Source organism: Arachis hypogaea, chromosome 3 (genome assembly GCF_003086295.3).
Source record: "Arachis hypogaea cultivar Tifrunner chromosome 3, arahy.Tifrunner.gnm2.J5K5, whole genome shotgun sequence".
Taxonomy (NCBI): domain Eukaryota; kingdom Viridiplantae; phylum Streptophyta; class Magnoliopsida; order Fabales; family Fabaceae; genus Arachis; species Arachis hypogaea.
In genome coordinates this window covers 76592958-76618874 of record NC_092038.1, presented here as the reverse complement: position 1 = coordinate 76618874, position 25917 = coordinate 76592958, and the positions used below count along the sequence as shown (strand labels likewise).

General features: G+C 36.6%; 2 protein-coding genes across 3 annotated transcripts; one reads left to right on the top strand and one right to left on the bottom strand.

The window, feature by feature from the left end:
- Positions 1-158: 158 nt before the first annotated feature.
- On the bottom strand, positions 159-5273 carry LOC112790703 (galacturonokinase). 2 transcript variants are annotated; one of them, XM_025833230.3, is made up of 14 exons: positions 4999-5273; positions 4283-4396; positions 4021-4092; positions 3779-3822; positions 3076-3226; positions 2894-2959; positions 2570-2649; positions 2193-2292; positions 1805-1980; positions 1508-1548; positions 1367-1395; positions 882-951; positions 685-774; positions 159-571 (listed from the first exon to the last, which is right to left on the bottom strand). In XM_025833230.3, exons 1-14 carry the CDS (start codon positions 5032-5034, stop codon positions 321-323), a joined length of 1320 nt encoding a protein of 439 aa, XP_025689015.1. In that variant the 5' UTR covers positions 5035-5273; the 3' UTR covers positions 159-320. The 2 variants fall into 2 exon arrangements, with proteins under 2 accessions (XP_025689015.1, XP_025689016.1); XM_025833231.3 differs by having other exon boundaries at positions 4784-5027.
- Positions 5274-6073: 800 nt separating this feature from the next.
- Positions 6074-10057, top strand: LOC140183508 (uncharacterized). The gene is made up of 5 exons (XM_072231957.1): positions 6074-6077; positions 7446-7869; positions 8450-8480; positions 9386-9450; positions 9527-10057. Exons 1-5 carry the CDS (start codon positions 6074-6076, stop codon positions 9579-9581), a joined length of 579 nt encoding a protein of 192 aa, XP_072088058.1. The 3' UTR covers positions 9582-10057.
- The last annotated feature ends 15860 nt before the right edge of the window (positions 10058-25917 follow it).

Sequence of the window (25917 nt, the reverse complement as noted above, 5' to 3'; positions counted from 1 at the left end):
GCGTCTTGATGATGACTCATCACTGGAAAGCTGTTCAGGGACTACTATGGTGCCTGGAACTGTATCTGGAGGATTACAATTGTGCAATTAAAATCTCAGAGACCATAATGAGTAACGACCCGAATCTCAGGAAACATTATGAAAATTTACTCGACTGGTGAATATAATCAAAATTTTATTCCAAATTGATGCATTATTACTAGCAAAACCGTGTTTCTCGGAAGTAAAATAGACCTGCTTTACATCGTCATGGGCAAATTGAAATTACGACCAAAAAAAAAAAAATAAAGATAGTTCAGAGCATGTGTGCTATCTCAAATTCAAAGTACACGTGCACAATCACCAGATTCACATATAAAAATTGATGTCTGTCCTTGTAATTCCATTTCCCTAGCCAACAAAGGCTGGGCCTTGGGATATTCCCTCTCAACAAATGATGCAGCTTCATCTGCAAGGTCAGCCTCCACAAATGCAATGCAGCATCCTCTAAACCCAGCACCGCTGAAGCGCGCTCCTAATACACCAGGAGCCCTCAAAAGGATCTCATACAATTGAATCAGTGGTTCCGCACCTTGGAACACATAATTTCAAATCAATATAATTATCCAATGAGCAATGGTAATATCTTCGAGATTGCAGCAAGATGGAAGTTCAGAAATTCAAATAACGGGGTTCAGGCTATACCGCATTCATAATTTTGAATTGAACTTCGACCAGAAGCTGAAACGAGATCTCCAAATTCTTTTAGATTACCCTTTGCCCAGGCCTCAACTCCTGAGTTTAATATTAAGTAAATGTCATTCAAGCACAAAAGCTGAAGCGATCAGTACACAAATAAAGCCTGAGTTTGAGACTTATCAAATCAATTAAAGAGATTATACCCTTTGCAACCCGCGTATTCTCAGAGAAATAATGCTCAGCTCTTTTGGCTAGATTGCTATCTAATTTGCACTGCACAAAACAGGATATGTGGTCATGCTTAAATAGAACAGGAACAAATACATATGAAGGACACAATAACACTAGTAAACAACCTAGAACAAGAATATGTGGTAGATTAACTTAATCAACTAGAAAGGTGCTGGCACGGGGAATCATTCTTTGCCTATGTCCATATAACATGCATAATTTTATCAGTTCTTTGAATATTCAAAGTGGTAAGATTGAGACTGCCGAGTGCTAGTGCCCTTGCTCAAAATTATATTTCAACAACCAACGCATTTATTTAGCAATACATTTCATGTTTATTAAACACATATGGCTGCAGAGTGTTCATTATAAATGTGGACATTTGCACATCACACAAATAGAACAAGATAGGTAAAATCATGTACACTTTGGGTTTTAGCACATTAATGCTTTATACCTTGTGAGTCTCATAAACTTCTGGTTTAACTGCTCAGTTGTAAAAACAGAGATAAACTTAGATCAGTTGACGATTTGATAAATCATTAAAGATAAATGCTAAAAAGATCCAAGTTAAAATGTGAGAAGTCAAGTTACTAGCCATTAGATAGGATGGGCTCCGCTGTGAAATCTCCAGATGCTCTGCAGAATGAACACAAAATATCAAACATAAACCTTCAGGGCCATTGATTATCCTGCCAAATTCTCCAGAGAAAAAAATTAAAAGGGAAATGCCAGGGGGCAGCAGCAGCACATGTAGTTTTGGTAATTGTGAAAAAAAAAAACTGTAATTAGCCTTACTTGTTATTTGTTTGCCCTATTAGTGGTTAACTTTTTCCATTGAATATAATGGAAAAAAGGAAAAGTAATGGATTCCAAAGAGGAAAAGAAAACTTACTCCAAAAGAACTCGTGCTGCCTTTTGACACTCTGCAACTCGCCCATTATATCCAGGGTTGCTAGTCAAAGCTCCCTTCAACCCAGAGAGTGCCACCAATATTTTCGTTCCCTTTGGTTGCCCAATCTTCTTGTATTCTTGGACCTTCGGTCGTTGTATAAGCCTGTAATCTTTGGTCTGCATATACCAAACACACTTGAAACAGAGTAATGCCAAAAACAATTGCGGGGAAAGTTGTACAGACATATAAATGCATTTGTTTTCTGATAGTATTCTATATCATTTATTCATCAGACGTCCAAAATCAAAACAGGGAGATCTGATAACGCTTTTAACATATAACAACACATTTAGAAGTAGCAACGGAGACACCTTAATCCAGATATTACCTTGCAATTCATGCATAACAAACAACCATGGCTTGAAAGTAGTATGGCTGACTGGTCCATTATACCATTCTTCAGACCCAAATATTCATTCTCAATCAACCTGAAGTGAGAAATCACTTACGGTTTATCATCAAATATCACTAGATAATTAGGAACATAAGTCGGTAACTTAATATTCAAACTTAGATCGTAACATTTCAAAAGCATTTGTCACTGCTATGCATAGTACGAGTAACTAGCTAGCATAAAGAGGTATAACATAAATAAGAAGCAGAAGAGTGAAAATAGTATTGACCTACAAACACCCACTCATACATATGCTGATGCTCTAATTATAAATTCACTTTGACTGATTAAATGGATTTGGGCAAACTTACCTATCATATTCAATATTCTCTGTGGGAGATATTGCTAAATTATTTGCATGTTCAAAAGCCATGAGATAAGCTATTCCGGCCTGTTAAACAATGAAAGTTGAATTCCCCATATGAGGGAGGAAAAGAAATAGCAGTTACCCTGATGACCTCCCATCCAAACATCCCCAACCCATACTCTGAGCCGAATCTTGCTAGTAAGCATTATGTTTGATCCTCTTTTCATGAAATTCATTTCAATTATCATTGCAATGCCCTTTGATTCAGACTTTTCATAACTGTAAGGACCAGAGAAAGAGAAAGTAAACAGGGAAATCACTATCTTACAGCAGCAGAAGAGCTTAGACCCACACTGTTCAGGCCATCACCATCAGATATTAATCCAAAGATACCCTGTAAATGTACAGACAAGGATGTGTGGGTTTATATTTCAAAATGATGGAAATAACTTGCATACGGTGATCTACATTAAAAAGACCACAATTATATTTCATGGCAGTATCCCTGACCTTAGAAAGTTTGTTTCCTCTACTCTGTAGAGCATATACAGCTCCTCTAGCATAACGCCCCCATTTACATTGTTCTTGTTGCTCAGAAGAATCTTTTCTTGAGTTCCCATTTTCAGTGGTGGTTTGTATTGGCTGTTGAATCTCATCAACACTATCAAATACCAATGACTTTAAAGCTCAACATAAGGAAATATAGAGTGGAAGATATACCTATTATACAATGGAATTCAGCAAGTTGAAGACAACAACATGATGCAATGAAAATCAGAATAACACAAGATCATAACTGACAGTTGAAATGCCAACGAGCTAGTTAGTATCACAATTGATAATAGGCCCAAGTTGTAAAAATTTGGACGTAATGATTATGTCTGGTGCAATCTTCCTCCTCCACCCGACACACACACACACATGCACGCACACACACTCCCAATAAAATAAAAAAGAAAAAGGGAACCCAACATCCAGCCATATAAATAATGATAGTCAGTAAAGCTTTACTTCATTTTTCCATTGGTAAGACTTAATGATGATATTTCATCTTCATTAACTATTTCTTCACATGTCTTGTAACACTAATTGTTTCCACAGAAGTGGCACACATCCAAATGAATGCAGCTGACAGGATAAATTTACAAGTGATGAGGTGAAAACTTCAACAAAATACATAGGAGAAAACAAGACTTTATGATCACCGACAGACCTGAACCGAACTTGCCCTTCAAAATCTCCTGAAATAAGTAACACCTACAAGATAAAATCCCAAGGACCATTTCTTAAACAGTGGAAGGTATTATGAATAATCAGTACACATGTTACTATTGAAAACTACGCATATAGCTTAGCAAAGGTAGATACTAATAACATGCTTAGCTGCAAAATGAACAAATTTGCAGATGTCGTCTCATGTTTTTCAAGATTGTAAATTGAACGTTGTCAAATTACCTCACTACTTCTTGAAGGGACAAACCCTAGAAGTATTCCCATATCTAATGTCATGGCCGAAACAGTCCCACCCTGCAAGTAGCAAAGTGCAATAGAACTCATTCGAATTTCAGGTGAAATTACATGAGGAGGCTGCCAGGAAATTGAACGAGTAAACAGCTCCAGTACGTATTGCTTAGTCCCGTTTCCGATAAAACTTGTTCAAGATCAATCATTGAGTTAAAATTGTACTGTCATAATAGAAAGACATATACTGAAGTACCTGGTGATCAATATGAGCCCCTAAAGGACAAATTCGATAGGGAGATGCCACAATTCGAACTTCCTCTTTCGTAACCCCTGCCATGTTAGAAACTATCCGTCTCACTTCAGCTACCTGCAGGTTACAACAAGAATTAATCACGACATTTGAAAGAGTATTGAATCCGACTGGATGTTTAATCAAAAAGGCACTTTTCACTTTTCGGTCTACATTCTCATTCTATATATATTTTTCCCAATTATTCCACCTCCACTGCGATTTACAATTCCTTATTGATTCTTAAAATGCTCAGAAAACTCAACAGTAAACGATCTTGGCAAGGTGTCAAAGAGTGTACCAGCATAACCTTACGAAATTATAGGCATACTAAACAGTAATACTATCCTAATATTAGCAATTTTAACACAATTCAGCGTAGTTTTAACACAATTCATGGAACCATATTATCTGGTTATTAATCAATCTTCTATATTTAGCATTTCATGGCATCACAAATCTCACCGACGCAGATCCTGGCATTAGAGATCAGAGCAAGCAAAATATACAGTTACTGATCCGTACGCAAGCCAAGTAGTATTAAGAAACAAGCTCGAAAACAAAAACAACACGAGATCGAATTTGAAAACGAAAACAATAAGAAAAAAAGCAGCGTGAAAGCGCGTAATGCAGCAAGGCGAAGTGAATCGGAATGCGGAATTGGTATATAATGTGTGTACCGCGCGATCAGAAGGCCAAGAGTAGTGTCGAGCCATATCCGCCGCAAGCAGTGACTAACTCTCGGTGCAATGCGGTGGATGAGGATGAGAATGAATTGATGATTGTGAAAGAAAGTGAGTGTGGATCTGTCGTTTGGTGAAGCGCCAAAATCAGTTGAAACGGGTCTACCGACTACCGTAGTGGTAGACAGACCACAATTCATTTCTCTTTTTTACCCTCGCTGCAACATCTCGCCACCCCCACCTCATTTTTTTTAAAGAGTAAAGTTATAATTAGGTTTTTTGAGAATTTTAATTTTATTTATACTAATTAATTTTTTTTAAGTATAAAATAAAACAAAATGTCTATATATTTTATTATTTATAATAGAATATGTTCTGTTGTTATATGAATAAAAAAATGATATAGTTTTACACAGTAAAATATTTATTATTTTTTAAATTTTTATATCATTTTTATTAATTATTTTTTATTTATTATAAATTTTATTAAAATAGATAAAGTTTTACTCTAAAAATTATTATTTGTATGATGATTTTTTATAAATATATATATTACATTAAATAATAGTACATATAAAATATTACTATTAAATTTTACGAGATAAATTAATAAAAAAATATCACGTATTTATGATTTATCGTTTATTATTATTAAGGATCAAATTGATATTTTTTTTAAAGACTAATTAATTTAAAGTCAAAATTTATCGTGACTTAATTGTTACCTTATTTTTTTAACAGAATATAAAACATCAATTATTTACAATAATAAATATTAATATTTAAATTTTAAATCTAAACCTAAATGTCAAAAAAAATCTAAACCTAAACTTTTCGTTTGATTTTTATTGTACACTAGTGTATGTATCTGTACCGTGTATACTCTCTCTCTCTCCAACTGAAAGTTTACAAGTCACCAAAATACATACAAACATCGGATAATAATTAGCTGTAGGTATATATTGTGAGTTGAAAAAAAAGAATTTTTTTATTTAAATTAAATAAATATAGAAGTCACCAAAAAAAATTATAGTATTTATCGATTTAAATAAACGAAGAAAAATTTACCAAAATGCGTAATTAGTCACATTTTAGATATAATATGAGAAACTAAAAAGCAAACATATCTCGAGTGTACAACCCCATTATATGATGCGGAATCTGAGAGTCATATCTCGGGTGCACCCGAGATATGAATATAAGCTCATCTCAAATACAATAGTCTATATCATAATATAAGCATATCTCAGATGCAGTGTATCCGAAATGCGCTTATGTTCATATTACGAGTGCATCCGAAATATGACTCTTAGATTCCGTATCATAGAACAAAATCAGTGCACTCGAGATATGTTTGTTTTTTATTTTTTCACTGCTTTTGAGATATGACTAAAAATATATTTTAATAAATACTTACATGTTTATTTAAATTGATAAATATTATATTTTTTAATTTAAATAAAAAAATTTTAAAAAATGAATATAATAGGTAAACTTATTCAAGAATTTTTACCTAATTGGTAAAACTATGCTTATACAGAATAGTTTGTCAATGAAGACCTACTTTTCTCGTTTATATCAAGGCACACAAAATAAAACAATTCATGATTTTAGATTAAGACCTTCCATTTTTATGGTAAAATTTTATTTTACAACAGAAGAAATTCATTAAGAACATGAGAAGAAAATTATAATGAATTTCGAGAATAAGCTTCCCCAATAAAAAAGTAAAAAAGATAAAGAATAAAGAACAAAAAAATTAGAACCTCACAATTCCTGAATATAAAATTGCCAATATAAAAAAGAGCCATCAATTAAGGTAATGGGATAACATAATCTATGAATGCTAAAACAATAACAAAACAATGATCCATGTACGCAGAGACCTAAATTAAAATTAAAAAAGAACATGTGTCATAATTATAAATAAAATGCGCTAATTTTTCAATTGTACGCCAATATAGAGTTATAATATAAAGTAAGGCAACCTGTGCACAAAATAACTTCCCACTAAAAATATCAAAAGTCTCAAAATTATTCTCCCATAACTCCTTTAACTCAGATTAAAGATTGTAAATATATGTCAATATTTTTATTAAGAGAAGAAGGACCAGAAATAAACAAAGACAACATTATAAAATGTTGTTTTATACAATCCCATGAAGACAAGTTATATATCATTAAAACTACTGGTCAAATACTATATCTACTATTTATTGTTTTAATTATTGTTCTGAAAACCGAACCGGACCGGTCGGTTCGACCGGATTAACTGGGAACCGGTCATTTGTCTGGTTCGGTTGCTGTGAAGAACCGTTCTGCAAAAAATCGGCTTAAAAACCGGTCAAACCGGCGGTTAACCGGTGAACCGCTCAAATCACTCGGTTTTTCCCGGTTCAGTGATATATATATATGTTAAAAAAGAGAAAAATTCAAACGTTCAGAACCTCAGGCCCTCACCCACCCCTGCCCCTTTCTCTCTCTCTCTCTCTCGGCAAACCCAAACCCTAACGGCATAGGAACCCAACCCTATCCCATCGCCGAGCTCTTCTCTTCCGATAGACGGTGTTGTCGCCGCCGGCAAAGACAGACTTGGGTGCCGTCTTCGCTCGTGGAAGGTCTGCTCGCTTCTCGATCCTCTTCTCCTCGACGTCAGGTGCATGTTCGGAACTGTTGGCGACGCCGCCGCGAAGGGCTTCTCCATCGTCGTCTGTGCTCGATTTGTTGGTGTCCATCTCTCTCTTCGAGTTCTCTCTCTATTCGAGGCTCCGAGCTCTCTCTGTCTCTCTCTTTCTCACTGGGACGTGTCTCTCTGCTCGGCTGTGGAGTATTCACCGCGCCGTCACCGTCTTTCCTCCCTCGCCGCCGGTAAGCACTACTGCCTCAATTTATTTTTGGTTATTTTGTTAATTTTATTTCTTCTGATTTTTGAGTTGTTGGCCGTTGATATTTCTGATTCTGCGTTGTTGATGAACATTGTTAATGCTAGAATTTTTTCTGATTATGAGTTGTTTATGTTAATTCTGAGTTGTTTATGCTGGTTTTTATGATTCTGAGTTATTAATTTTGGTTGCTGATTTTCGTTGAATCTGAATTATTGGTGGTGGTATGGTAAAATTGTTTTTCATTATTTCACATCTTTCAGGAGCACAAATTACGTTTCTTTCTTGTACATTTTTTGTTCAAATTTATACACTTCTTTGAACTTTGAAGTATGCTGGAAAGAGTGTTTCAAATTGTTTTGCATTGAAAATTCCAAGCAAGTTTCTCTGTACTGGGTTTGTCAAAGTTTCTAGTTTCAATGTTGGTGAAATTCTCAATGCAAGTGGATGATAATAATAATAACTCTTGCTTTATATCATTTATGATTATGAATATTTAGTTTATTTGTTGTTATTCTTTGTTTTTGAACTGATTTTCCCAATTGATGTGGTTTGAAAATTTGTAGGAGAATGAGAAGGAGAACATCACAAGCAATTGTATTCAACAAATCTGATATTGTTATTGTAGAACATTATAATTTTTATTGTTAATTTTTTTTATTCTATTCATATTTTTTATTTTTATAATTTTTATGAAATTGGAATAATTGTTTGTGGTTGAACCGTTGAACATTATTTCTTTGTGATTTAAGTGCATTTTGATTTTTATTAGTTATAAAGATTGATGTTTGAAGTTATTTATGAACTTTTAATTATAAATTATGGACAATTTATTATGTAAAATTATAAAATTTTAAATTTTATTAGTTTAAAAATTATTGAATTTAAATATTTAAAATTATATATTAAAAATTTTTAATAATTTTATTTTATATTTATTATACCGGTTGAATCCCGGTTGAACCCCGGTTGAACCTTTAAACCATTGAACCAGTCACTTGACCGGTTTAGTGACCGGTTCGCTTCTCGCAACCTTGGTTTTAATAATACTAGGGAACTAAAAGGGTATTAGTCAAAAATCAACTAAATACTTTTAGGTGAATTTAAAATCTCTATGAGTTAATATATATGGATGTTTTTTTTGTTAAGTATCAGAATGTTTCTTTTTCATACTAAATGAATGTTCTTTTATATATTTTTCGAATTTTTCTGTATTACAAATGTGAATATCTCTATTTCTTTAAGAATTTCATAATTTTTTTTAAATTTTATAGATATTTAATTATTTTTGCTAAAATATAACTGGATATTTCTTTTGTTAAATATTAGGATGTTTTTTTCATATTAAATGAATGTTTTTTTTATATTTCTGTAATTGTTCAAGAACTCCTTTTGACTAAGATCAAATGTATAGTTTGCAATCTTTTTAATCATCAAAACGACACTAAAAACGCAGAGATCAGAGCAACATATATCACAAGAGCTAATAGCTTTGTTTCCAGGTTTGGGGAAACGAAAAGCTCTTCCATCAAACCAGAAAACTCACAGTCCAAATGCAGAAGCAAATGTAATTAATAATAAACCCCACAAATCTTTCTTAATTTTGTTCTCTCTCTTTCGTTGACTTTTTGACCTTGCAATAGGTTGGAGGGTAAGGTGGCTCTAATCACGGGAGCAGCCAGTGGAATCGGAGAATAAACGGTGAGACTTTTCGCCGAAAATGGAGCCTATATCGTTGCCGTCGATGTTCAAGACGATCTCGGTCATCAAGTCATAGCTTCAATAGGCTCAGATAGAATCACCTACTGCCACTCAAGCACGTGCGCCCTCAGATTTGCGATAACTGCCGCAACGAACCTGCCGCCGTGCGATGCACCACCGACAATAGGGATCGAACTCAAGTTCAACTCCAACTGCAACGGCGGTTCCAGATGTCAGTGATAGAAAAGGAGTGGGTCGTGGTAGGAAGGCGGAGAGGGTCTGACGGTGAGAGAGAGGAGTCTGTGTGTGTGATTATTAGAGGTGAATAGGTTAATGTGAAAGAGAAAAGAATGATTTTTATAGATTTTAATTAGGTTTACTTAATTAATTTTAAAAAATTTAAAATTAATTAATTATTAATATAAATTAATGTAATTATATTTAGTTTTTGATTGATAACCTCTTTGATTCCATATATTTTTTTTATCGTTTTATATAGATTAAAACTATCACTTACTAAATCCATCCTTATAGTTCAAAGCTCCAATGCAAAATCTGAATATAATAAATTAAAAGTTTTTCAAGCTAGTGAGTCTGCCAGATGTCAATACATAATAAATACAGAGTATTGGATTAAGAAATCTATAGCTGTTATATGCCAATTATGCTATTGGAATTGTTCATTATCTCAAACCTCACTTCTTGAAAATTCAAGAGTGCATTATTATATATTTCATAATTTAGTCGTTACTATTCATTTTTTATTTTTTATAATTATTATTAGCTGAGTTTGATCTGGTTTTAATATGAATTTTATAAATCACAAAATAGTGATAAGTGTACTGAATCGTATCAAGTAATACTTTAGGTGAGTGAAGATCGATCCCACAAAAATTAAAAAATTAAGCAAACAATAGTCAATTGACTACTCTAGTCAGAAAATTAAAAATAAAAATTTTCAAAGTAAATAGCATAAAAACAAAAAATTAAACAAAGACAAACAAAAATTGGTTAAGAAAATAAGATGATAAAGATAGTTAAGGTGTCAGAGATATTCACTACTTAGGAAAATATTTTTGTGTCTATTTAGATGTGGTATGCAAAGATAAATCACGACAAATCATAAATAATCAAATTCTGATTCCTGAGCAATTTAATTTCTCTTTAATTAAATTAACAGCTAATTCCTTAGTCATGACTTAAGAAAAAGAGGTAAAGCACAATTCTGATTCAATTTCAAGTAAGATTCAAAAATAGTTTTTAGCTTGAATTATATGTCACGTATTCAAGTTAGTCCCAACAATTAAAACTCGCAAAGTGTCGCTACTCTTTGAACCAATTCCTAGTGTAATAAAAAAGTAGTGTGAAAGAGTTTTCAGCTAATTCAAATATTAATTTTTTTAAAATAATATTTAAAATTCAAGATGGAATTAAAATATTTTTCAACAATTCTAAATCTTTAGAATTGAAGAACAAAAACTCAGTCATGAATTAAATCAAAGTATAAATCTTATATAAAATAAAATACTTAAATTAATAATCTATTAAAAGATTAACAGAGCTTCTAACCTTAACATAAGAGATTAATGGCTCATGCTTGAAAAAACAAAAACAAAAAATATGAAAAAAAAACGGCTAAAGGGCTGATCTCCCGATGGTGGATCTCCTTTTCTAAGTACCTTAAAGGACTTTATATACTAAACATCAAAACAAAACCTAATCATTAAATTCAAACTTAATCCAAGATAAAATAAAATAAAATCTAATCTGCCACATTAAATCCTTAGTTTTGTATCTTCTCTTCATGCCTTGGTGGTCCCAAGTTTGGGCTTTGAGCCTTGCAAAAATTGGCCTGTGGAGACTTGGGTCAAGTGGCGTGTGAAACGCCCTTCCTTGACGTGCAAAATGCCATACTTTTTCTTTCCTGGGAGTGCTCTCCTATTTGGCGTGTGGAACGCCCATGTGTGACGTTAAACGCCACTCTTTGTATGGTTTCTAGAGCTCTTCTTTTTTTATGTGTGACACGTTTTTGTTGCAGCATGTGACACATTCAAATGAGTCTTTGAAGTGATCTTCTGAAAAATTGATTCGGCGTTACATGCCAAATCACAGCGTGTAAAACGCTACAAATAAAATCACATTTGAGCCATCAAATCTCGGACAAAGTATGGACTATTATACATTGCTGAAAAGCCCAGGATGTCTACTTTCCAACGCAGTTGAGAGCGCGCCAATTGGGTTTTTGTAGCTCCATAAAATACACTTCGAGTGCAGAGAGGTCAGAATCCAACAGCATCTGCAGTCCTTTTCAGCCTCTGAATCAGATTTTTGCTCAGGTTCCTCAATTTCAGCTAGAAAATACCTGAAATCACAGAAAAACATGCAAACTCATAGTAAAGTCCAGAAAAGTGAATTTTAACTAAAAACTAATAAAAATATAATAAAAACAATGCCAAAAAGCGTATAAATTATTCGCTCATCATAACACCAAACTTAAATTGTTGCTTGTCCTCAAGCAACTGAAGATCAAATAAGATAAAAAGAAGAGAATATGCAATGAATTCCAAAAACATCTATGAAGATTAGTATTAATTAGATGAGCGGAGCTTTTAGCTTTTTGCCTCTTAACAGTTTTGGCATCTCACTTTATCCTTTGAAATTCAGAATGATGGGCTTTTATAGGAACTCAGAATCCAGATAGTGTTATTGATTCTCCTAGTTAAGTATGATGATTCTTGAACATAGCTACTTTATGAGTCTTGGCTGTGGCCCAAAGTACTTTGTCTTCCAGTATTACCACCGGATACATACATGCTACAGACACATAACTGTGTGAACCTTTTCAGATTGTGACTCAGCTTTGCTAGAGTCCCCAATTAGAGGTGTCCAGGGTTCTTAAGCACACTCTTTTTGCCTTGGATCACAACTTTATTTTTTTCTTTTTCCTTTCCCCTTTTTTCGTTTTTTTTTTAATTCAATGCTTTTTCTTGCTTCAAGAATCATTTTTATGATTTTTCAGATCCTCAGTAACATGTCTCCTTTTTCATCATTCTTTCAAGAGCCAACATTCATGAACAACAAATTCAAAAGACATATGCACTGTTCAAGCATACATTCAGAGGTTAAAGTATTGCCACCACATCAAAATAATTAATCTGTTATAAAATTCAAAATTCATGCAATTCTTCTCTTTTCCAATTAAGAATATTTTTCATTTAAGAAAGGTGATGGATTCATAGGACATTCATAACTTTAAGGCATAGACACTAAGACACTAATGATCATAAGACACAAACATAGATGATGAACATAAGCATAAAAACTCGAAAGACAGGAAAATAAAGAACAAGGAGATTAAAGAACGGGTCCACCTTAGTGATGGCGGCTTGTTCTTCCTCTTGAAGATCTTATGGAGTGCTTGAGCTCCTCAATGTCTCTTCCTTGCCTTTGTTGCTCCTCTCTCATGATTCTTTGATCTTCTCTAATTTCATGGAGGAGAATGGAATATTCTTGGTGCTCCACCCTTAGTTGTCCCATGTTGGAACTCAATTCTCCTAAGGAGGTGTTGATTTGCTCCCAATAGTTTTGTGGAGGAAAGTGCATCCCTTGAGGTATCTCAGGGATTTCATGATGAGTGGGATCTCTTGTTTGCTCCATCCTTTTCTTAGTGATGGGCTTGTCCTCATCAATGAGGATGTCTCCCTCTATGTCAATTCCAACTGAATAACAGAGGTGATAAATGAGATGAGGGAAGGCTAACCTTGCCAAGGTAGAGGACTTGTCCGCCACCTTATAAAGTTCTTGGGATATAACCTCATGAACTTCTATTTCTTCTCCAATCATGATGCTATGAATCATGATAGCCCGGTCTATAGTAACTTCAGACCGGTTGCTAGTGGGAATGATTGAGCGTTGGATAAACTCCAACCATCCCCTAGCCACGGGCTTGAGGTCATGCCTTCTCAGTTAAACCGGCTTTCCTCTTGAATCTCTCTTCCATTGAGCGCCCGCTTCACAAATGTCTATGAGGACTTGGTCCAACCTTTGATCAAAGTTGACCTTTCTGGTGTAAGGGTGTTCATCTCCTTGCATCATGGGCAAGTTGAATGCCAACCTTACATTTTCCGGACTAAAATCTAAGCATTTCTCCCGAACCATTGTAAGCCAATTCTTTGGGTCCGGGTTCACACTTTGATCATGGTTCTTGGTGATCCATGCATTGGCATAGAACTCTTGAACCATTAAGATTCCGATTTGTTGAATGGGGTTGGTAAGAACTTCCCAACCTCTTCTTCGGATCTCATGTCGGATCTCCGGATATTCACTCTTTTTGAGTTTGAAAGGGACCTCGGCGATCACCTTCTTCATGGCCACAACTTCATAGAAGTGGTCTTGATGCACCCTTGAGATGAATCTCTCCATCTCCCATGACTCGGAGGTGGAAGCTTTTGCCTCCCCTTTCCTCTTTCTAGAGGTTTTTCCAGCCTTAGATGCCATAAATGGTTATGGAAAAACAAAAAGCAATGCTTTTACCACACCAAACTTAGAAGGTTTGCTCGTCCTTGAGCAAAAGAAGAAAGAAGAGAGTAGAAGAAGAAGAAATAGAGGAGATGGAGGTGGCTTTGTGGTTCGGCCATTATGGGTGGGTTTGGGAGGGAAAGTGGTTTGAATTTGAATGGTGAGGTAGGTGGGGTTTTATGAAGGATGGATGTGAGTGGTGAAGAGAATGGTGGGATTTGATAGGTGATGGGTTTTTGGGAAAGAGGTGTTGAGGTGATTGGTGAATGGGTGAAGAGGAGAGAGAGTGGTGGGGTAGGTGGGGATCCTGTGGGGTCCACAGATCCTAAGGTGTCAAGGAAAATTCATCCCTGCACCAAGTGGCGAGCAAAAATGCTCTTTATGCCAATTCTGGCGTTAAACGCCGGGCTGGTGCCCATTTCTGACGTTTAACGCCAGCTTCTTGCCCTTTCCTGGCGTTTAATGCCAGTCTGGTGCCCCTTTCTGGTGTTAAACGCCCAGAATGGTGCCAGACTGGGCGTTAAATGCCCATTTGCTGCCCTTACTGGCGTTTAAATGCCAGCAGGTTTTCCTCCAGGGTGTGCTGTTTTTCTTTCTGTTTTTTATTCTGTTTTTGCTTTTTCAATTGATTTTATGACTTCCCATGATCATCAACCTAAAAAAAACATAAAATAACAAAGAAAATATAGATAAATATAACATTGGGTTGCCTCCCAACAAGCGCTTCTTTAATGTCAGTAACTTGACAGTGGGCTCTCATGGAGCCTCACAGATACTCAGAGCAATGTTGGAACCTCCCAACACCAAAATTAAAGTTTGAATGTGGGGGTTCAACACCAAACTTAGAAGTTGGTTGAGGCCTCCCAACATCAAACTTAGAGTTTGACTGTGGGGGCTCTGTTTGACTCTATTTTGAGAGAAGCTCTTCATGCTTCCTCTCCATGGTTACAGAGGGATATCCTTGAGCCTTAAACACAAAGGATTCTTCATTCACTTGAATGATCAATTCTCCTCTGTCAACATCAATCACAGCCTTTGCTGTGGCTAGAAAGCGTCTGCCAAGGATAATGGATTCATCCATGCACTTCCCAGTCTCTAGGACTATAAAATTAGCAGAGATGTAATGGTCTTCAACTTTTACCAGAACATCCTCTACAAGTCCATAAGCTTGTTTTCTTGAATTGTCTACCATCTCTAGTGAGATTCTTGCAGCTTGTTGATGATTAGATTTTTGACGGTTTAGAATTTTCCAAATGAAATCTCGTCGAAGTATAGTCTCTAAACCAACAATAACCCTCTCATACAAAAATTTGTTTGTCACAAGTACAAACCCCTAAAATCTATAAACCGAAGTATTGAACCTCGGGTCGTTCTCCCTAGGAATTACAATAGAGTGTCTTGTTATTGGTTGTGAGTTATTTTGGGGTTTTCATATGAAGCATGAAAGATAAATGGCAAGAAAGTAAACTAAGGCCTAAAAAGGTCTTGGCAAGGGTTGGTGGTCAAGGATCTCTATCCTAATCACTAACCATAATATGAGAATTGGCAAGGATTAATCTCATTAAATCATCCTCTAACTAGTAGTAAAGGAAAGTCAAATGAGCTATATCAATCCTAGTCCATAAGTCCTAACTCTCCACTAATTCAATTAGTGAGAACTAGAGTAAATGGCTCCCAATCATCAATTACTTGGACATTAGTAACTCAAGAGTTCCTAAGTTACCTTTCCAAGCCAAGAGTATAAAATTCTACTCTAAAATCCAACCAAGCATTTCATCAAACACTTGGAGGGTACAAAAGAAAAGCATAGTAAATTGATAACAAGAGTAGAATCTAACAACAATTATTGAAAAGAATTAATAACAACAATCAAAAGAAACACATCTATTATGAATTACCTTGAATTGAATTGGAAGAAAGTAGAAGAAACATAAGTAGATCTACAACAAAAACACAAGAACAACATAAAGGAAATTACAACAAAAGAATAGAAGAAGATGAATGTAGCAACAAAGAATTGAGAGATAGAAGTGGAAGAAAGCAAAGATTAAAACCTAGATCTAAGAACTAAACCTAATCTTAATCCTAATTCTAGAGAGAAGAGAGAGCTTCTCTCTCTAGAAACTACTTCTAAACTAATCCTAATGTGTGGAAATGAACTAAAGGTAACTAACTCCTAAAGTATGAGAGTATGAAAGTATGTTCATTCCTCCTTCAATCCTTGGCTTAAATAGCATCAAAAATGAGTTGAATTGGGCCCACAAGGCTTCTAAAATCGCTGGCCACGTTTTGCTTTAAGTGAACCAGGTGGCAGCAACGACGCGTGCGCGTACTATGCGCGTGCGTGCCACCATACGTGTAGCAACTATGGCAAATCTTATATCGTTTCGAAGCCCCGGATGTTAGCTTTCTAACCCAACTGAAACCGCATCATTTGGACCTCTGTAGCTCAAGTTATAGTCGTTTAAGTGTGAAGAGGTCGGCTTGACAGCTTTCTGATTCTTTCATTTCTTCATGAGTTCTCCAACTTTTCATGCTTCTTTCTTCATTCCCTTGATCCAATCTTTGCCTCCTAAACCTTAAATCACTCAACAAACATATCAAGGCATCTAATGGAATCAAGGAGAATTAGGTTTAGCTATTTTAAGTCCTAAAAAGCATGTTTTCACTCTTAAGCACAATTAAGGGAGAAGTTATAAAACCATGCTATTTCATTGAATAAATGTGGGTGAAAGGTGATAAAATCCCCTAAAATCAATACAAGATAAACCCTACAAATGGGGTTTATCAACCTCCCACACTTAAACCAAGCATGTCCTCATGCTAAAACCAAGAATGAAGTAAGGGTATGGCATTTATTCAATGGAAACTAACTAAATGCAATCTACCTATATGCAACTATCTAAATGAATGCAATTGCTTGGTCAAAATAAATCAATTCCCAAGAAGCAAATATGCACTAGGGATAAGGACTAGCAAGTCTAATCCAAAATTGAGTTATTAAATATTTTTACAAACTTGCATGAGAAGAGATGATCATAGGTGGAAGCATGTAATTGAGCATCAAACCCTCACCGGATGTATTTGCACTCTATTCGCTCAAGTGTTTAGGGTTGATTCTCTCAATTCCCCCCTAATCATGCTTTCCAAGATTTGTTCTTCTTCTAACAATCAACATATATTTCATGCATGCATACATATATCATGAGGTCTTTTCATAGGTTGTAATGGGGCTAGGGTCAAGGTATGATGCATATATGGTTAAGTGAGCTTGAAATTTGAATCTTTGATAAACTTAAACTTCCCACCTAACCTATGACATCCTATACAATTAAGTTCTAACCTAACTACCCATTTTTCACTTTTTCACATACTCATGTATCCCTTTTCATTTCACAACACTCATGCATTGATTTTATTGAGCTACACTTTGCTTTGGGGCATTTTGTCCCCTTTTTATTTCTTTCTTTTTCTTCTTTTTCTTTCTTTTTCTATTTTTTTCTTTTCCATATTATTTTTCTTTTCTTTTCTTTTTCTTTTGTTTCTCTCATTTTTTTCTTTTTATATACAAGAACATCAATGCATAAGGTTTTACATTTGATCAATACATGAGTATGTACCCAATTCCCAATATTTCCAATAATAATACAAAACTACCCTTTTATTCACCCAATGTCCCAAGGTTCCCACACTTGAATGATACTCACACAGACTAGCCTAAGCTAATCAAAGATCCAAATTAAGGACATTTATTGTTTTTCGCTTTAAGGCTTGTAACGTGCTAAATTAAAGAACCAAGTGGGTTAATCGTAGGCTCAAATATGGCTAACAATGGAAGATAAAAGGTAAGGCTTTTTGGGTAAGTGAGCTAATGAAATGATGGCCTCAATCATATAAATGCATGAATACATAAAATAATGGACATAAAGAATCAAACAAATCAAAGATTACATTCATAGAAAGAGAATAATGCACACAAGAAGGAAAATAAGTGGTTATAGGATGTAACCACACCAATAGGATCAAATCTCACTTGCTTGTGTTCTTAGCTCAAAAACATGATCCACAATACATATATATATATGTGATTCAAGCAAGTTTAATGAAAAATTTTCACTCAAATCAATTGAAGTGCCCTATAGATAGAAATCTTGAAAAATTTCATTATTTTGACTAAGCTTAAGAAAATGCAAGTAAAAATCCTAAGAACCTAAAATGAATATGAAAAAGTGTTGGGATTAGAAATTCGTCACCCAAAATCACTGATCGGTCGGACGACCTCCCCACACTTAAAAGTTTGCACCGTCCTCGGTGCACTCAAAGAAGAGCAGGGTGGATGGGTTGCTACAATTGATGAGCTCCTCAAATGGTTGTGCGGATGACTTGTTTGTTGCCCCATTCAACAGCTTTTCCTTTCTCCCTGCTTGTCAACCAACCTAAAAGGGGAGGAAAGAAGAATGACAATTAGGCCTACAACAAAGATATCAAAACAAGTATAACGTAGGCCTGGGCTAATGCCAAATAAGAGTAAGGTTCTCACTACATGTTAGCTACGCATGTAGGTGAGAAAACAATATAAGCTAATGGCATATTAACTAATACTTGATGCAAGAGTCAAATCGAAGCATGAAGAGCATATGGCACATCAAGTTCAAATAAGAAGAAGTGGGTCATGAAAGACAATATGAGGTCATATCAATGCACAAAGACATAAGAGTCATACAAGATGAAGCATTGATTTAAAAGTTTCATCACCCAACAATATCAAACAAATCAAGAAGCACCAAAATAATGCAAGAATTTCTCAACAATTGAGTGTAAGAATCCAACACCATTATTGAAATGACACTTAGAAAAAAAACTGAAAACATGCTATAGAAACAAAATGAAAATGGAAAGAGTAGAAGTATGCGAATGCAGTGAACAAAAGAAAATGGAAGATGAGAAAAAAAAACTCTTTTTTTTACCGACGCGTGCGCGTCATGCACGTTTACGCGTCGATGGGTACATTGGTCGAAGGACGTGTACGCGCCAGGTGCACGCACGCGTGCGTCGAGTTAGGCCGGAGGCATAGTATCGGCCCAAGTCTGGCACAACTCTCGGGTAAAAGTACCGGGGGTGCAGATTGAGCAATCGACGCGCGCGCGCATTGTGTGCGTGCGCGTCCATTGCGAATTTAAGATCATGTGCGCGTACGCGGCAGGTGCGCGCACGCGTGCATAGACTTGTGCCTCATGCCCAATGTTCGCACAATGCAGGCCTAACTCTCGGGTTTTTGGCTGGGGTCGAATTTTTGCATCCACGCGTACGCGTACAATGTGCGTGCGCGTGGGTGGTCGAAAAATGCTCAGGTGCGCGTACGCGTTATGTGCGCGCACACATGGATGGTGTTCTGTTTTTCAAAAATCTTTTTTTCTAAATTCTTGCACCAATCCAAGCATTCCGAACCTCCAAGCTACTACCAAAACACCCTAAAATCTTATTTAACATGTTAAAATACTAATTAAACTCAACCAACTAATCTAAACATGAAATTAAACTAGTTCTACCAATATGTACAAAAGAGAAAATGAAAGGATTTTGCCATGGTGGGGTGTCTCCCACCTAGCACTTTTGTTTATTGTCCTTAAGTTGGACTTATGGGGAGCTCCTCATCAAGGTGGCTTGTGCTTGTACTCATCATGGAACTCCCACCAATGCTTGGTTCTCCATTGTGCCCTAAGATTTCCTATGGGTTGAGCCAAGTGTTGATGGAGTTCTTCACAAGCTTGGGGCTCCCAAAGTTGATCCTCTTCTTGTAATCCGGGATCCCACACTTTGTTTTCACACCCGTCTTGAGGTTGATCATCATTATTAGTCCAACCGGGTAGTGAGTAAGGTGAATTCTCTATATAGTGGCCAACAATCCTCCTAGACCCATCTAATTGAGCACTACACCAACCTTTATATCTCATGTTTGATGCATCAACCATAATGAGCCTTGATTTGCAACGCCAACCACGAAACATCTTTCGCTTACGCTTCATCCCACAAAGCATCCTAAGTTGACCATCCGTTTCAAGCAAGCCATACTCAAGTGGGACAATAAAGCTAATAGAAATGAATTTTACCCACCCAAGTGAAGGAGTAGATGACCACCTAGGCAAAGATGCTTTCAACGATCTTGACAAAGCGTATTCCACTCCCATCCTTTTATTTCTAAGGACTTCCACCTCTTCACAAGATTTTTCTAATTCAATCCTTTGTTCATCAATACTATCTAAGCCTTTTCCCTTAATCAAACTATAATTAGGAGGGTGAAAGAAGTTCACCTCCACAATATTTTCAAATGCACCGGGAGACGGTTCTTCAAGTTCAAAGGATTCTCCACCACTAGGACTTGATGCTTGCTCTTCATTGCCATGGGAACTCAATTCTTTCTCTATCCCATCCAAGTCTTCATATGGAATATGCCTTGGAAGGTGTGCACTTTTCTCCCTAGCATCAATTTCAATCATCTTGGAGGGGTTTTCTTCAACTCTATGTTCCCATGGAGGCTCCGCATCTCCCAAGTCTTCTACCACTTCTTCCTTGTCTCAACAATTAAAGCTTCCTCCAATTGTTCCAATACAAGGCAACTTCCCTCATTTCCCACCGGCGTTTCCAATCTCTCCTTCATGCTATGTTCTTCATTTGATTCTCCACATGTAGCCATGGGAGTTCCTTGAGTGTTCAAGCATTGGGAGGCTAATTGATTTGTTACCGCATCCAAGGTGGCCATGAAATTTTGCACATCCCTTTTCATCTCTTCTTGCCCTTGAACAAGAACACCAAGGGTCTCATCCATTAGAGATTGGGGTGGGTGGAAGGATTCATCATTTTGGGGGAAGGGTTCATAGTAGGAAGATGGTTCTTCTTGGTAGAGTTGTGGTGGTTCAATATTTTCTACTCTTTCCACTTGTTGCACAACACACTCCATGGTTGCTTGAAATTGATCCAATGCTTCCTTGAGATGATCCTCCTTGACTCTTGTTCCTCTTGGATTATATGATTAGGATCATATGGCTCTTGGATCAATGGATATGAGTATTCTTCCATAGGAGGTTGTGGTGGAAAGTAGTATTCATCTTGTGGTTGAAAATTTTTGTATATTAGAGGTGGTTCATCTTGATAATAATGTGGAGGAGGTGGCTCTTGAAAATATTGATGTTGGAATGGTGGTGGCTCTATATGTGGTTCATATGGCTCATATGGTTGTTGGTAGGATGGGTATATATTAGGGTCATATGAAGGTGGTTGGTAGGAAGGGGCTTGTGACTATGGTGGAGAGTTATGTTGAAGGTATGGATCATAGGCATATGGTGGTGGTTCTTGAAAGTCACAAGGAGATTCACCATAGCCATTAGATTGACATGCATCATAGAATGGCTCTTCTTCATAGTGCATTGGTGGAGGTTGTTGCCATGAGGATTAATCATATGCATATGGCTCCTCCCACCTTTGATTGTCCCATCCTTGATACACATCCTCATTATAGTTCTCATCACCTACAACATAATTGTAATCACACTCATAGCCAAAGTGAGAATTCATGATAGTAAGAGAGGGAAAAAACAAAAAAATAGGAACAAATAAAGAGAACAAACTAAAAACTAACAAAGAAGCAAAAAGCAAACATATTCACAATATTCACATATATACAATAACCAATAACATAACACCATTGCAACTCCCCAGCAACGGCGCCATTTTGATGATTAGATTTTTTACGGTTTAGAATTTTCCAAATGAAATCTCGTCGAAGTATAGTCTCTAAACCAACAATAATCCTCTCATACAAAAATTTGTTTGTCACAAGTACAAACCCCTAAAATCTATAAACCGAAGTATTGAACCTCGGGTCGTTCTCCCTAGGAATTACAATAGAGTGTTGGTGCACGAAATTGTGATCAATACTTTTCACAACTCAAATAATCCCCGGTGATGAAACCAAAAACTTGGTGTTCAATACCATGGCATAAACACAACTTCGCACAACTAACCAGCAAGTGTACTGGGTCGTCCAAGTAATAAACCTTACGCGAGTAAGGGTCGATCCCACAAAGATTGTTGGTATGAAGCAAGCTATGGTCACCTTGTAAATCTTAGTCAGGAAAACTCAAATGGATATGGGTGATATACGAATAAAACATAAAGATAAAGATAGAGATACTTATGTATTTCATTGGTGGGAATTTCAGATAAGCGTATGAAGATGCTTGTCCCTTCCGTCTCTCTGCTTTCCTACTGTCTTCATCCAATCCTTCTTACTCCTTTCCATGGCAAGCTGTATGCAAGGGTTTCACCGTTGTCAGTGGCTACCTCCCATCCTCTCAGTGGAAATGTTCAACGCACCCTGTCACGGCACGACTATCCATCTGTCGGTTCTCAATCAGGCCAGAATAGAATCCAGTGATTCTTTTGCGTCTATCACTAACGCCCCGCCCTCAGGAGTTTGAAGCTCGTCACAGTCATTCAATCATTGAATCCTACTCAGAATACCACAGACAAGGTTAGACCTTCCGGATTCTCTTGAATGTCGCCATCAGTTCTAGCCTATACCACAAAGATTCTGATTAAAGAATCCAAGAGATATCCACCCAATCTAAGGTAGAACGGAGGTGGTTGTCAGGTACACGTTCATAGGTGAGAATGATGATGAGTGTCACGGATCATCACATTCATCAAGTTGAAGAACAAGTGATATCTTAGAACAAGAACAAGCAGAATTGAATAGAAGAACAATAGTAATTGCATTAATACTCGAGGTACAGCAGAGCTCCACACCTTAATCTATGGTGTGTAGAAACTCCACCATTGAAAATACATAAGTGATAATAGTGCTCATTGGCTTCGGCCCCAGAGAGGGAACCAGAAGAGCCAAGATTGAGATACAATAGTAAAAGGTCTTACTTATAGAAAACTAGTAGCCTAGGGTTTACAGATATGAGTAAATGACATAAAAATCCACTTCCGGGCCCACTTGGTGTGTGCTTGGGCTGAGCATTGAAGCATTTTCGTGTAGAGACTCTTCTTGGAGTTAAACGCCAGCTTTTATGCCAGTTTGGGCGTTTAACTCCCACTTTGGTGCCAGTTCCGGCGTTTAACGCTGGGAATTCTGAGGGTGACTTTGAACGCCGGTTTGGGTCATCAAATCTTAGGCAAAGTATAGACTATCATATATTGCTGGAAAGCCCAGGATGTCTACTTTCCAACGCCGTTGAGAGCGCGCCAATTGGGCTTCTGTAGCTCCAGAAAATCCACTTCGAGTGCAGGGAGGTCAGAATCCAACAGCATCTGCAGTCCTTTTTAGTCTCTGAATCAGATTTTTGCTCAGGTCCCTCAATTTCAGCCAGAAAATACCTGAAATCACAGAAAAACACACAAACTCATAGTAAAGTCCAGAAAAGTAAATTTTAACTAAAAAATAATAAAAATATACTAAAAACTAACTAGATCATACTAAAAACATACTAAAAACAATGCCAAAAAGCGTACAAATTATCTGCTCATCAAGTGTCTTGTTATTGGTTGTGAGTTATTTTGGGGTTTTGGATAAGAAGCATGAAAAGTAAATGGCAATGAAAATAAACTAACAACTATAAAAGGCTCTTGGCAAGTTATGAGAATTAGAAGTCCTATCCTAGTTATCCTCCTCAATTGTGATGAGAATTGTTCATGGCTACCACTTAGTTAACCTCTAACCATGGAGGAAAGTCAAGTTGATGGATCAATTTGATTCCTCAAGTCCTAATCAACTCCTAAAGGAAAGACTAGCTTTAGAGGCATTCAAATCAATTAGCAACTTCTAATTATCAATCAACAAGGGAATTAGATAACTCAAGAGTCACTAATTACTCTACCTAGGCCAAGAGGAACAAAACCTACACTAAAATCCAACCAAGCATTTCATCAAACACTTGGAAGGCATAAAAGGAAAACATAGTAAATCAACAACAGGAATAGAATCTAACAACGATTATTGAAAGGAATTAACAACAACAATCAAGGAAATCACAATTATCATGAATTACCTCAAATTGCATTATTGAAAGAAACAAAGGAACAACAATCTATCCAAAACAAAATGAAGGATTACAATTATTAAAGCACATAACTAGAAAGAGGAAGAGGAGAAGATTAAGAATTGATAAATGAAAAGTGAATCAAAGCATGAATTAAACCTAGATCTAAGAAGAGAGATTAACCTAAACCTAATCCTAATTCTAGAGAGAAGTGAGAGCTTCTCTCTCTAAAACTAACTCTAAACTAATCCTAATTATGCTATATGATTCCTTAGATTCAATAATTGCCTCCCCCTTCAATCCTTGATCCTTTTATTCCTTCCTATCAGCAATTGGCGCCAAAAATGGGTTCAGAAACCCTCTCAAATCGCCAGGCACGTGTTGCATTAATGAAGTCATGTGCTATCACCGGCGCGTGCGCGCACGGTATGCGTGCGCGTCCCTGGTCGATTCTGTAATGTACGCGCGAGCGCCTTGTGCGCGTGCGCGTACTTTGCCGAGATCAATTCTTTTGTCTTTTGTGCTTCCCTCCATTTGCATGCTTCCTTCCTTGCTCCTTTGATCCATGCCTAGCCTATTTCAATCCTGAAATTACTAGCAAACACATCAAGGCATCTTATGGAATCAAGGAGAGATTAGAATTCATCAAAATAAGGCTTAAAAAGCATGTTTTTATACTTAAGCATAAATATGGGAGAGATAACAAAACCATGCTAATTCATAGGCTAAATGTGATAAAAGGTTATCAAAATACTCTAAATTCAATACAAGATAAACCCTAAAAATGGGGTTTATCACTTGTACCTCAAAGATCCTTAGCTTCTCCATTACAGAGAGAGGCATGAGGTTTATGCTTGACCCTAGGTCACACAGAGCCTTCTTAAAGGTCATGGTGCCTATGGTACAAGGTACTGAGAACTTCCCAGGGTCCTGTCTCTTTTGAGGTAATCTCTGCCTAGTCAAGTCATCCAGTTCTTCGGTGAGCAAAGGGGGTTCATCCTTCCAAGTCTCATTACCAAATAACTTGTCATTTAGCTTCATGATTGCTCCAAGGTACTTGGCAACTTGCTCTTCAGTGACATCTTCATCTTCTTCAGAGGAAGAATACTCATCAGAGCTCATGAATGGCAGAAGTAAATCCAATGGAATCTCTATGGTCTCAGTGTGAGCCTCAGATTCCCATGGTTCCTCATTAGGGAACTGGAGGCCAGTGGACGTCCATTGAGGTCTTCCTCAGTGACGCTTACTGCCTCTTACTCCTCTCCAAATTCGGCCATGTTGACGGCCTTGCACTCTCCTTTTGGATTCTCTTCTGTATTGCTTGGAAGAGTACTAGGAGGGAGTTCAGTAACTTTCTTACTTAGCTGACCCACTTGTGCCTCCAAGTTTCTAATGGAGGACCTTGTTTCAGTCATGAAACTTTGAGTGGTTTTGATTAGATCAGAGACCATGGTTGTTAAGTCAGAGTGGCTCTGCTTAGAATTCTCTGTCTGTTGCTGAGAAGATGATGGAAAAGGCTTGCCATTGCTAAACCTGTTTCTTCCACCATTATTGTTGTTGAAACCTTGTTGAGGCCTCTGTTGATCCTTCCATGAGAGATTTGGATGATTTCTCCATGGAGGATTATAGGTGTTTCCATAGGGTTCTCCCATGTAATTCACCTCTTCCATTGAAGGGTTCTCAGGATCATAAGCTTCTTCTTCAGATGAAGCGTCCTTAGTACTGCCTGGTGCAGCTTGCATTCCAGACAGACTTTGAGAAATCATATTGAC